This window comes from Micromesistius poutassou (genome assembly GCF_964030765.1).
Source record: "Micromesistius poutassou genome assembly, contig: SCAFFOLD_5740, whole genome shotgun sequence".
NCBI classification, from domain to species: Eukaryota; Metazoa; Chordata; class Actinopteri; order Gadiformes; family Gadidae; genus Micromesistius; species Micromesistius poutassou.
In genome coordinates this window covers 1-14,524 of record NW_028180591.1, presented here as the reverse complement: position 1 = coordinate 14,524, position 14,524 = coordinate 1, and the positions used below count along the sequence as shown (strand labels likewise).

The following is a 14,524-nucleotide window of genomic DNA, read 5'->3' as shown; positions in this document are numbered from 1 at the left end:
TGGCCGTTTCTCAATACCAAGTACGCAAACTACGGACTCGCGGACTTGGAAGTGCGTACTTGGCAAGTCCAGACTTCCAAGTACAGACTTCCGAGGACGCGAGTACGCACCTGTGACGTCACCACCTCAGCTCTGTTAACTGCTTTACGGCCTCATGTAGGCATACACTACTGAACAATTTAAACTAATGATATAAAACTAAACCCCAGCCTCTTTCATTTTAAAATAGTATGTCAATATTTTGAATGAATATAAATGAAAAGATATGCTTATCGTGTGTATAAGCTATTCACACAACTTTTTATATGTAGGGTACAGATGCGCGTGCCTAACTGGCTATGTAGTTGGAGAGTAGACTATTGATATAATAATAATAACGAATGAGCGAGAAATGACTCTATTAGAACACACACACACACACACACACACACACACACACACACACACACACACACACAAATTATAATAAACAAAACCCCAGCCTCTTTAATTTTAAAATAGTATGTCAATATTTTGAATGAATAGGCCTACATTTTTGTTATATATGTCAAATGTTCCTATATATAGCCTATTATTATAGCTTACATACTAATATTTAAAAACAAGGGAATGCGAAATGCATCCTGGGATATTTAACGGTCCAAGTCCACACAAGTCACCTCCGATGCGTCCTCGGTGGAACGGCCAGTTTAACAACGCATGGAGAACACACACGGGTTTTACGACTGTACTTGACTTGATGCGTACTTGGAATAGGAACAGTACTTGGGCTACGACTGATGACGTTTCACGAGAACGCAAAGTACACAAGTACAGACGAGAACGCAAATTCAGAAACGGCCTCTCTCTCTCCCTCATGGACTACAACAATGACTCTCAATCAAGCTACTCCTTCCCATTACAGTTACATCGCCAAACCCCCCCTCTCTGGCCGAGGGGGAGGCGTTGGCGTTCTTCATAAACAATCCCTGTCCATCACTGAACTGAACCTCAACCTCCCATCTATCTCATCCTTTGAACACCTTGCCTTCTCCCTCCCCAACTCCATCACCACTGTTCTAATCTACTGTCCTCTGCAGCCACACCCATCTTTTCTCTCTGAACTGTCTGAACTCCTCACCATTGCGTCCTCTCTCTCTTCCCGCCTCCTAGTTACCGGTGACTTCAACATCCACACGGACAAGCCGACCGCCCCACTGACATCTGACTTCCTCTCCCTTCTCGCCTGTTTCCACCTCACCCAACACATTGACTTCCCCACCCATACCAAAGGCCATATCCTCCACATAGTCTGCTCCGCCTCCCTACCCGTATCTAACCCCCATCCTCTCCCCTTCCCACTCTCTGATCATCTCTGCATCCTCTTCTCCGCTCCTCTACCCTCACCCCATAATCCCAAAAAGCGCTCCATTTCCTACCGCAACATCAAACCAGTCAACCCACTCTCACTCTCCCAGCTCATGTCCTCTGCCTTCCCCTCTGACTCTGCCCCCTCTTCCCCTGACGACTATGCCATCATGCTCAACTCCATCCTTTCTGACTCCCTTGACTCCGTTTCCCCCTGGAAGACTTCCTCTGTCTCATTCACTAACTCCGCCCCCTGGTACACCCCGGAACTCCGCACCATGAAACAGACTGGCCGCCAACTCGAGCGGTTATGCAAGCGAACCCGCCTCACCGTTCACGCCGAAGCCTACAAACATCACATCTCCTCCTACCGTGACGCTCTCCATGCTGCTAAATCCGCCCACTTCTCCACCCTCATCAACAGCACCAACCGGAACCCCCGCATCCTGTTCTCCACCGTCAACAAACTGCTCCAGCCGCCGGACATTAATCCACCCTCCTCACCTGACCTCTGTAACTCTTTCCTCCTCGCCTTTAACCATAAAATCTCCCAAATCAACAGCTCCCTGACTGCCGCTGTTAGTAACTCCTCCACCCCCACCATTCCTGTCCCCCGCCCCCCCCCTCCCTGACCACCCACCCTCCCCTTCTCTCACCGCCTTCTCACCTGTTGACATTTTGGACATTATCACTGCGTCCAAGACAACCACCTGCTCTCTCGACCCCCTCCCAACGACTCCAACCGAGGCTTGCCTCCCTGTCCTCACCCCCCACCTCACCACCCTCTTCAATCAGTCCCTATCCCTTGGTCATGTTCCCTCTGTCTACAAACTTGCCTCCATCACCCCCATCCTCAAAAAGCCCACCCTTGATCCAGCCAACCTCTCCAACTACCTCCCCATCTCCAACCTGCCGTTCCTCTCCAAAACTCTGGAACGCATTGTCGCCGCCCAACTCCACACCCACCTCCGGTCAAACAACCTCTATGAACCCCTCCAGTCAAACAACCTCTATGAACCCCTCCAGTCAAACAACCTCTATGAACCCCTCCAGTCAAACAACCTCTATGAACCCCTCCAGTCAAACAACCTCTATGAACCCCTCCAGTCAAACAACCTCTATGAACCCCTCCAGTCAAACAACCTCTATGAACCCCTCCAGTCAAACAACCTCTACGAACCCCTCCAGTCAAACAACCTCTATGAACCCCTCCAGTAAAACAACCTCTACGAACCCCTCCAGTCAAACAACCTCTATGAACCCCTCCAGTCTGGCTTCCGCCCGCTTCACAGCACTGAAACTGCCCTTGTCAAAGTCATCAATGATCTCCTCACCTCTGCAGACTGCGGTGCCCTTAACATCCTGCTTTTCCTAGACCTCAGCGCAGCCTTTGATACTGTACACCATTCCATCCTCCTCAAAAGGCTGCGCCAACAGGGTGTTGAGGGCACCGCACTCGACTGGCTCACCTCCTACCTCACCGACAGGCAACAGTTCGTCTCCCTCTCTGGCCACACATCCACCCTCTCTCCTGTCACGCAGTGGGTCCCTCAGGGCTCAGTCCTCGGCCCCCTTCTTTTCATCTGCTACCTCTTGCCCCTTGGTCACATCATCCGCAAACTCAATCTCGACTTCCACTGTTACGCAGATGACACTCAGATGTACATCAGTACCAAAACCACCCAAAACCCTCCCCTCACCCACATCGTAACCTGCATCTCTACAATAAAAACATGGCTGACCCACAACTTTCTCAAACTTAACAGCGACAAAACAGAGCTCCTTCTCATAGGCACCAAATCCACTCTCAATAAAACTGGACCCATCTCACTCACCATTGACGCCTCGACCATCACTCCCTCCCCCCTGGCACGCAATCTTGGTGTTATCCTGGACCCCACCCTCTCCTTCGATCCCCATGTCAGCTCCATTGTCAAGACCTCCTACTTTCACCTCCGCCGCATCGCCAAAATCAGACACTGCCTCTCCCCCCCTGCTGCTGAATCCCTTATCCACGCCTTCATCTCCTCCCGTCTTGACTACTGCAACTCCCTCCTCACTGGCGTCACCTCTCATTCCCTCCATAGACTCCAAATGGTCCAAAACTCTGCTGGACGCCTCCTCACTCACACCCGGTCCTGTGAGCACATCACTCCCGTTCTCCACACTCTCCACTGGCTCCCCGTCAAACAACGTATCAGCTTCAAAATACTCCTGCTGACTTTCAAAGCTCTCCACCACCTGGCCCCGCCCTACCTGTCTGACCTCCTCATCCCCCATCGCCCCTCCCGAGCCCTCCGATCCTCCTCCACTCTCTCTCTAACCGTACCACCCTCCAAACTGAACACATTCGGTGACAGAGCCTTCTCCAGGGCAGCCCCCTGACTATGGAACTCTCTTCCCCAACCTGTCCGCGACTCTCCCTCACTTCCCACATTCAAATCCACTCTAAAAACCTCTCTCTTTTCCCAAGCCTACGACCTCCCCTACCCATAACCACCTTCATCCCTGCCCCTGCCCATGTCCCCCTGACACCTTTCATGTTTTTTATGTCTTCCACAATGTAAGCGTGTTTGGGTCACTGAAAAGCGCTATATCAATTTCATGAATTATTATTATTATTATTATTATTAACAGTAGAACACGTATAGTTAAAAGCTTAAACAGCCTCGTTGGTGGATAGCAGCATAGGCTCTGTTTGATTGAATAAGGGTTGTATTTCTTGCCTACTACCTCCCACCGATCCACTGCCTCTCTGTCCTCTCCCTACGCTTCAATCACGTAATGATGATGATCTGACAATGCACGCACATTGTAAAAATAAACAAATAAGGAATGTATCACTACTTATTAATTAATTACTACTAATTATTATTACATAGTTCATGCGTTATATAAGCACCAGTAAAAAAAAGTGTGTTTGTTGTGTGTCAAGTTGTTAACTGATGCTATAGGTTAGACTACGACATAGTAATGTTACCAATAAAAAACATCATAAACATGGCAACATAATTCACTATCTTGCTCAAGGAGTAATTACTCATACATGCTCACACTAATGGTTCAATGCAGTTTGAAGTTTGTTTGAAATAGCGTACCTCATCATCACCCGAAAGAATGGGATGACAGGTTGCCATAGCTTCTTGGCACATACCGCCTACCGTAGTTGCAACCAGGTTGCAACGTCCATTTTAAAAAGCGAGCACTGTTCGTTTGAATGCACTATATCATTTTACCACGAGATGGGAGTAATTCCTACACAGTGTCCCTTTAAGCTATGTAGCTTTATCATGTTTTCAACCTCACTTTACACTGCAGCACTCACAACATTGTCTTCAGGGAAAAACATTTGACATGTTTCATTTTGTTCTGTAAAATAAATCTTTATATTTTAAGAATATTGAATGTACATTTGACAGCCCTAAATCAAACAAATCAGATACTTACACTTGTTTAGAGCTGATCTCAGGTCAGCCACCTTCTCCAGCTCCATGTTCAGTGTCTCCTCCAGCTGATCCTGGGATCTCCTCACGAGGTTAGTAGGGGGAGAGACTGGTGAGGCTACAAGCAGAGGAAAGCCAAGAAGAGGTTCAATATGAAGACCCTGATTGGGAAGACATTCAAGAACATGGTGTTCAAGAACACCACCTGTGTTCGGAGCAGAGTGGAACGATCACATCGTGTTTTGGGGAGACAAAAAACATAATGATAAAATGGCATCAATTTGGGTTCAATTGCTCTTCAAAAAGAATATGACCGAACAGCGGTATGGGCGGTGTGGCACAGTATCATACCGGAGACATTCTGGATCATTGGACAACCCTAAGATGAATCAAACTAAACAAACACTTACACTTCTTTACATCTGGTTTAGGGACAGGCACCTTCCCCATCTCCATGTTCAGTGTCTCCTCCAGCTGATCCAGGGCTCTCCTCAAGGTCCCAACGTATGACGGAGGACGGACCTCCACCGTCGTCCAGTCCCTGGTGGGTGGAGGATCCTTCAGGGATCTGAAGGTCTGGAGGAGGTGGAGGTGGTCTTCAGTGTGTGAGAGCTGCTTCACCTCTGATCTTCTATTGGTCAGATCTTCTATCTCCTGCTCCAGCTCTTTGATGAGGCCTTCAGCTTCTGTCTCTGTGGATTTCAGTTTCTCTTTAACCGTTTGGTTGTGATCATCCTGGCACTTTTCAACAGAGCGCTTCAGAGCAGTGAAGACCTGCACACCATCGGCTATCTCTTTGTCTGCGTCTGCTTTGCTACTTCCCACTGTGTCTCTGATGTCCTTAATCTTTCGTTGTCTCTCCTGGATCATCTGCTGAACTTCAGCCTCTATCTTCCCCAGCTGGGCCGTCTTCACTTCATATTCCTCCTTTAGAGGTACAACAGGATGGGACTTGTGGTCCGTCACTGTGCACAACAGACACACACACACCTGTTCAGTCTGGCAGAAGAGCTCCAGGAGTCGGTCGTGTTTCTTACACATCCTGTCCTCCAGACGGTCCATAGGCTCAACCAGCAGATGTTTCTTCAGGCTTGCGACTCTCTGATGAGGCTCCAGGTGGGTTTGGCAGTAAGAGGTAAAACACGTCAGGCAGGACTTCACAGCCTTCAGCTTGGTCCCAGTACAGACGTCACAGGGAACTTCTGCTGGTTCAACACAAGGCTGCTCTTTGACTCGTACAGAACTTCTAAACCGATCAACCATCCCTGATATGAAGGTATTGACCTGTAAATCAGGTCTTGTGTGGAACAGCTTGTTGCAAACAGGACATTTGTACTGGACTTGGTCATCCCAGAACGTTGTAATACAGGTTCTACAGAAGTTGTGTCCACATGGTGTGAAAACTGGGCTGTTGAACACATCCAGACAGATGGAACAGGAGAAGTCCTCTTCAGACCAGGAAGTAGCAGAGGCCATTCCTAGAAAACATGGATAACAATAGTAAAATAACAGTTTGAACTCGTCCAAATGCAAGTGCTTTATACGTTATATATTTTGTTGTTTCAAGCTGAAATCTTCATCCAATAGGAGGTACAACATGAAGTCCTGCAGACAGGACATCTTCACTGAGGATGAGGGGTCAATATTTTGGACTCACCTTACAATGTTTGTCTGATTATTTAGTTTAATTTAAATTAAAGGAATTATACATTCTCAAAGTACATTTATATCAATTATTGTCTAAAATATGGGATAAGTATGTGTCCAAAAACAACGTTTGCATAGGGTGAGAAGTCTCAGACTTCTGCCCAGTTGAAACAGCCGAGTGTCACAACGCTACACTTTCACTTTTAACATGGAAGCACTTTTTCAGTCCCTGAAAACTAGAGGTTCAAATACAACGTATCCAAATGACACAAAACCACAACATTGGAAGTTATTCAAATAGTCATGACGTCCGTAATCGATTAATTGCAGATTTGATCTAATAAGCATATTTCACTGACTGAAGTGATCTACTGCTTTCATAAGTATTGCAAAATGAAAGTCATAGACACCCTCAATTTTGAAAAAGTGAGAAAGTCTGAAAAGCATTTTTTTAACGAATACAAAAAAGTAGTCCCTCCTGGCTGCAAAGTGTACGGCGGTTGCTATACAACACACTGTAGCGTCCTTCAGAGAGAAGGCTAGAGACGGTAGCTTGGTTCGCCGGCAATTTAGCCTACTGTCGAGCAGTTCACTCACCGTGTGCCTATTGCTTTACAACATTTCCACCCTCTCCATCAATCAACATATTTTTAGGCTTCAGTAAACTATGCTATTGCTTTTATATATAAATAAACAACAGTTCAAGTTAGGCGCGGAGTGATACTGAACTCTGTAAACTGAACGGTATACACGCAATATACAACAGTTGGGAACCAATCAGATTGCTTGATTCAAGCCACCCGTTTTATAAATTCTCATAGAACTAATGCTGTAAATTGTACAGGGAACCCTCTAACCTGAATGGACTTTGAAGGGTTTGAGACCAGAGTTCTGTCAGGGTTAGAGTCCTAGAATCCGGGTTGGAGTCCCAGAGAAAGTGGGTATACCACGTGGGTATACCAGAGAGACTGTTGATCTGATCTTAAATACATTGCACTTTCTAAAATGCTTTTTTAACTTTAGCCTTTATTTCTATTTATTTTACTCTTTTTTTATTTTACTATCTATTATTTTCTTTTTATTGTATGACAATGTTAATATGTGAAGCACTTTGAGTCTGCCTTGTGTATGAAAAGTGCTATATAAATAAAGTTGCCTTGCCTAACCTGGTGCATCATTAAAAATATTAATGTTTAAATTAAGAATTGACCCCAAAGCACTTCATGTACTTTTTTATCAAACATGACCAACAGCCTGTCAGCCTGTTGGTCATGTAAGTACCAATGCAGTATCAATGCATAGAACAACACTGCCACCTACTGGTTGAGGAGGGCGGGCCATTTGTGAATCACGAGCTATTTGCTTGTGGATCTGTGCGGATCTTCGACAAGAATGTCTCAAAAATGCGTAAGTGAGGAAAGAGATGCGCGTGCGTGAGTAATGATCCACAAATGCTGAGTCATACTTCACGAGCAGAATTTTCAGTTTTGCAAATGGCTTTTTGTTTTTACAAATGGAAAATTGTGTATTTACAAAAACACAATATATTTGTACTTTTTTATACTTTTATATATAAGTATGTAAAAACCAAAATACAAGTTACAAATTATAAATTTGTATTTGTGGATAGCAAAACACGTGTGCAAATCAAAAATATTTGTAGATCACCATCTGTGCGTTTACAGATATTAATGAGACAAATTTAAGCCCATACTATTCAGGATGGGACATTGCAGACATTCCAATGTCATGCCTGTTAAATGTGTGATTAATGTGCGCCTATCGGCTTTAGAAACTGGATAGATTACCATGTCTACATCATCCTCTGGCCAAATCATTTTTAGGGTAATTTGAAGGGATTGTAACCTTTTCATCAAAGACCGCCTCTCTCCTCCTCATTAGCCTTAAAGCTACAGGAACGTTTGTGGAGCTCATTGTGGGACTGGCCCGTAGCGGCTGGAACTCTGCACCAAGGATGAATTTCGGGAATGAGTCTTCAAATACTGTATTAGGGGCCACTAACACCGATACAAAGGCATCCGTAAAGTAGCATGGGACCTTTAGTGCCCCACTTCACTCAAAAAGAACAGAACTGTGTAATATGACTGCATGATTAATATGACTACATGATTAATATGACTACATGTCTAATATGACTACATGATCAATATGACTACATGTCTAATATGACTGCATGATTAATATGACTACATGATTAATATGACTACATGATTAATATGACTACATGTCTAATATGGCTACATGATTAATATGACTACATGATTCATATGACCGTGTGATGTCTAGAGAAAGCGCATTCTGGTTACAAAAAGGTTACAGAAAGCTTAGCTGAAAGAAGACAGTGCACGTGCGTATATTTGCATAACGCGATCTGATTGGGTGACGGATCCGTCGCTGCCTGAAAAGTTAAACTTGACGGACGGACCCACAATGCACTTCGGGAGCGTCCCACGCAAGGCCAACGCCTTTCATACCCGCTGCGCGTCCGTCGACGGGCTGCAGCTGCGGGCGAGAGGGTCCGCGATCTGCCTCCGTAGCGGCTCCAACGCGGCGTGCAGGTGGACCCCGACACGGGTCCGTTTCGCGGATAGGGTTACGGTTAGGTTTAGGGTGAGGGTTTAGGGCTAGGGTGAGGGTTAGGGTTACAGTGAGGGTTAGGGTGAGGGTGAGGAGTCAGCGTGTGAGTTTGCCTGACAGGCTGCCTGTCCGATCCTAGCGCTCCCCTAGTTCACATCATAACCCGCTGTAGGGCCGGTCCGTACGGGGTCACACCGCGGGGAGAGAGGCGCGGAGGTTGTGTTGTTTTACTCACCTGGTTGCGGTTGCTGTCGGTCAGACTGTGTGTGTCCCAAAACGTGTTGTGTTGTTCTCCTGAGGGAGAGAACTGCTTCCTCCTCGTCGGGTTTCTGTCAACCTTAAGTTTCGTTTCGCGAACATCACGTCCTCTCCTGGCCCCGCCCCCACGGACACACGCCCCGTGTGTGTGTGTGTGTGTGTGTGTGTGTGTGTGTGTGTGTGTGTGTGTGTGTGTGTGTGTGTGTGTGTGTGTGTGTGTGTGTGTGTGTGTGTGTGTGTGTGTGTGTGTTCTTTAAGATTCTCCCCACCGAACGGGGCGCCAGAAGGAGACACGTTGTTTTAACTCTTTGTGGTTTTTTATTTGCTTTGTTTGATTTTCCTTATGCAGTTGTTTTAGTCCACAAATAACAGGTTATAAACCTGTAGAATAGAAAGGCTACGGTGTAAACAACAATATTGATAGCCACTTACATAATATACTATCAATTCTGAATAATATACAAACATAAATTACAATAGTCAGTATTTAGTGTTATAATAATAGTATAATATATAATATAGGCGGAACCCCGGCGATTGCGGAGCCCGGCTCCGAGTGCAGCCAACCCGCCAGGTGCCCCGGAGGATTGGCTTCGGTAAATCGCTCCCCAAAGTGGAGTCAGGTTGTGAAGAAAAGACGCCAACCTGTTTCCACGCTGACAGCGCAGCCGAAAAAACCACGGAGGAACGGGGACGGTGTTATTGGAACTGGAGCTGGCGGCAACATAAGAACAGTAAAGACCAAACTGGTGAGTGTATTTGCCACCAGGTTTGATCCTGATCTAGATGCAGGGACTTTATCTGGCTATCTTAAAGAGAAACTTGGGCGGGATGTGGACTGTCAAAAGATTGGCACTGAAAACCGCAGATTCTGTTCATTTAAAGTTTCTGCTGAATGCAAGGAAGTGAATGAGATGTATAATCCCGATTTGTGGCCAGATGGAGCTCTGGTGCGGCGCTACTATGAGCCGCGGAAGGCACTCATCGGACAAAATTCTTATGGTACGGCTGAGGGTCTGCGCCTGCCTACAGTGGCAACTTCTCACTAACCATGTAAAATGTCTGTGCAGGTTTTGTCATACAATTGTCGTGGCCTGCGTTTGGGCCAGAGCGCAGGGGACAGAGCTCGTCGTAGAGTAATTGACAACCTGTTTAACCACTGTGATATACTATGTCTCCAAGAGACCTTCCTGTCAAAACAAGACCTTGGTCAGCTGAGCTCACTAAATCCTGACTTCCATGGAGCTGGGGAGGCTACAACCGACCTCAGCACGGGAATTGTCAGGGGTAGGATACCTGGGGGTGTAGCGATTCTTTGGCGGAAGTCGCTGGATCCGCTGATAAATATAATCAGAGTTGATGCTGACTGGTGCATTGCAATAAACTACAAACATAACAATAAGGAATTTGTGATTATGAATGTGTACACACCTTTTGAGTGTGATCAGAATGAAGATGACTTTTTAAATAAGCTTGCTTTTATCAATTCTTTTATACAAGATAACTGTCATACGAGTGTATATGTCATTGGGGATATGAATGCAGATATTACAGATAAGAGATCAAAATTTGGCAACCACCTGAGAGAGTTCTGTAAGAACAGTAATTTAATCCTATCTAGTGACACACTTATGCCCAGCGATAGCTATACTTATATAAGTGAAGCCTGGCACACCACGTCATGGCTGGACCACTGTATAAGTACAGCAGATGCCCATGCATCGCTAGGCAGTATGAGTATTTTGTATGGAACAACTGTATCAGATCATATACCCTTTACAATGTCAATTGAGATAGATGCCTTACCAGCTTTAAATAAAAATAAGAATATAAATATGAATATTGGAAAGCTGGACTGGTCTTCTCTTACTAAGGAGGAAATCCTGGGCTATCATGCACGTACAGACCAATCCTTGAGTAACATCCACATACCAAGAGATGCTGTTATATGTAGTGATGTTAACTGTTCCAGTGTGGAGCATCGTAATGCTCTCTGTTCTGTGTATGATTCCATTGTAAAATCGCTGCATGATGGCAGTAGGCATCTCTGCAAGCACAAGCAAAGGACACCTAATATGAAATCAGGGTGGAATCACTATGTAGCCATGCACCATGATGAGGCACGAAAAGCACTTAAAACCTGGGTAGCTTCTGGTCGACCAAGACAAGGTCCAGTATTTGAACATAAGAAGTCTACCACTGCAAGATATAAGTATGCTGTGCGCTTTATCTGCAAAAATGAGCAGGCAATGACAGCCGACTCACTAGCTAAAAAACTGTCTCATAATAATGTTGTTGGGTTCTGGAAGGAGGTGAGAGCACTCAGTAACTCCAAAACATCCTTACCCTGTACCATGGAAGGCATATCGGGAACAGATGAGATTGCAGAACTATGGAGACAGCATTACAAAGAGTTGTTCAATACCATTAAAAGTGATGTTTATAGAGTGGGCAGTATTGCAAGCGATGAGATAGTGGGGGTCACACCACATCAAGTCTGTGAAGCAGTAAAAAAACTATCTAACAACAAAGCTAGCAGCTTAGACCAAACTACAGCTGAGCAGCTTAAATTTGCTAGTCCGAGGATTTTTCCTCTTCTTTCTATTTGTTTCACAGGCTTTCTGATACATGGGATCTTGCCGGATTCCATGTTATCAGTCCTGTTGGTTCCAGTTATTAAAGACAAGGCTGGCAAGCTATGTAACATTGACAATTACAGGCCCATAGCGTTAGCCAGCATTGTCTCTAAAGTACTGGAGACTATACTGCTTGATAGGTTAATTAATGTCATTAATTCTTCAGACAATCAATTTGGATTTAAGCGTAATCATGGCACTGACTTGTGTATATATGCCCTAAAAGAAATTGTTAGTAAGTATAAAAAACAGAACTCGTCTGTTCTTATGTGTTTCATTGATGCCTCCAAGGCCTTCGATCGAGTAAATCATGAAAAACTGTTCACAAAAATGGCTGAAAGAGGTGTGCCCGCATGCATAGTGAGGGTGCTGGCATACTGGTACGCAAATCAAACTATGCAGGTTAAATGGGAACACAGTTTGTCTGCCCCTTTTGGTGTGAGCAATGGTGTCAGACAGGGGAGTATACTGTCCCCCTTTCTCTTTAACCTGTATATGGACGACCTATCACGGCAACTCACAGAATGTAGGACTGGTTGTATGATTGGTGATAAAAAAGTAAACCATCTGATGTATGCCGATGATTTGGTTGTGCTTTCCCCGAGCAGTGCTGGTTTTCAACAGTTGCTGAATGTCTGCTCTGTATATGGTGCTGAACATGACATAAAATATAATGCCAGCAAGAGTCACGGTCTAATCTGCCGCACTAAAGAGGACCAAAAAATGTCTTTTCCTGATTTCAATCTGTCTAATCATAATATTGTTCCCTGTAAAAAGGTAAAATACCTCGGCCATTTTCTTACAGAGGATATGACAGATGATGATGATATTAGAAGGCAGTGCTGCAAAATGTATGCGCAGGCGAATACTCTTGCTCGCAGATTTCATTCGTGTACAGATGACGTTAAAATATCTTTGTTTAAAGCGTACTGTACACCACTGTACACCGCATACCTGTGGATTAACTACAAAAAAGCAAGTATGAAAAAGTTACAGGTTGCGTATAATGATGCATTAAGAATCCTACTTAAAAGACCTCGATGGTTAAGTGCGAGTGAAATGTTTGTAAATGCACGTGTCAACACCTTTAATGCAGTACTCAGAAACCTGATGTATAGATTTATGTGTCGGCTTGATGCCTCAGAAAACCAGATAATCAACAGTCTGACCCACATCAACTGTAGTTCCATCAGGTATCAATCTCTGTTCTGGAGACACTGGTACAGTTGTCTCTTTTTAACTTTATAGTCATTCTATTTTTGATATCAGTGGTGTAAATTTCTATTTTTATGTTTTAGCTTTTCTTATTGTCTGTGTTGTGTTGTCTGTTGTTGTGCTGTATTGTGTCTTGTGTTGTGTTCTTTTTGCTATGGACCCAGAGTCTGAAATAATAAAGAAATGTATAGTATAGTATAAAATAATTAGTGTTTAAACTGAATATGCAACAATTCCCCGCACAAGCAACATTGCACATTAAACACTAAATATACATTAAACATTGCACTGCCGTGCAAAACAGTGAGTGTAGTTTTAAGCAGCAACGCTGAGCACAGCAAACCATTACCTGTGTGAAGCGATGAACTACATTACCCAGCATGCACCGCAAACAGGACGTATTCTCGTGTGACAGCGAAGACGCCCCAACTCCAAACATTTCCAGGGATACAGAGCGTGACCAGACAGACCAACTTAAACCGCGGCTCAATGGACACAAACAGCAGCTTACCGGTGGCGCGTCTCTCCTGACGAGACAACGCGCTGAGACCAGCGCTAGCTCCCGTTTATAGCGCGTGCCCGTAGTCAACGTGCCCGTGCACGAGATTCAAACACGCCCCTTTGGGATTTTACTGGTTCGACTCTCGACGGGCCCGCGCTTCAATCAGGTGAGCGGACCTCCCACTTTCACCTCACCTGCTTTACGTTGCGTTGGTTACGGCCATACAGTGACCAGGTTGGAAACAATAAATGTTGAACAAGTACTTGTGATTGGACATTCCTAAGTCACAGATGAGGTCATTACAGTACTTTTATAGCATAATATTTGACATGTATATATATTTTGTATTTAACGTTTTATACTTATTATATTAGATATTATATACCTGACCTTTTTACCTTTTTATTTTATTTTCTAACCCTTTTTATTTTATTGTTCACCCGCTTTGGCAATGCAAATGTATATTTCTCATGTCAATAAAGCTTTTTTGAATTGAATGGAAGAGAGAGAGAGAGAGAGGAGAGAGAGAGAGAGAGAGAGAGAGAGAGAGAGAGAGAGAGAGAGAGAGAGAGAGTCTACCTACCCTTGTAAAGATCGATATTTGTGGGTGGGTGAGCGAGTGTAATGCCTCCTTATACCGCCAGGGGGTGCACTAGTCCTTCAAACAATGTTTGAAGTGAATTCTATCTCTGTCTGTGGTTTATTGCACAAACTATATCCTACCAGGTGAGCTGTTCAGCTAACCCTGGTATAGAACCTGTTCTATACATGGTCCCTGTTAACAAAAAACAATACACAGATTTACTTAATGTACCGTAGGCTCTTTTTTACGTCATTCCAATTATTACATTGGTTTTGTTTTCTTGTTCAATTTCATC

The 14,524-nt window shown here is 44.6% G+C and overlaps 1 protein-coding gene across 1 annotated transcript; it reads right to left on the bottom strand.

Annotated features, from left to right (window-relative positions):
* Nucleotides 1-4,273: 4,273 nt before the first annotated feature.
* LOC311370665 (E3 ubiquitin/ISG15 ligase TRIM25-like) lies at nt 4,274-9,435 on the bottom strand. Its single transcript, XM_084489004.1, has 3 exons — nt 9,271-9,435; nt 5,201-6,268; nt 4,274-4,908 (listed from the first exon to the last, which is right to left on the bottom strand). Exons 2-3 carry the CDS (start codon nt 6,264-6,266, stop codon nt 4,769-4,771), a joined length of 1,206 nt encoding a protein of 401 aa, XP_084345130.1. The 5' UTR covers nt 6,267-6,268; nt 9,271-9,435; the 3' UTR covers nt 4,274-4,768.
* Nucleotides 9,436-14,524: the final 5,089 nt, after the last annotated feature.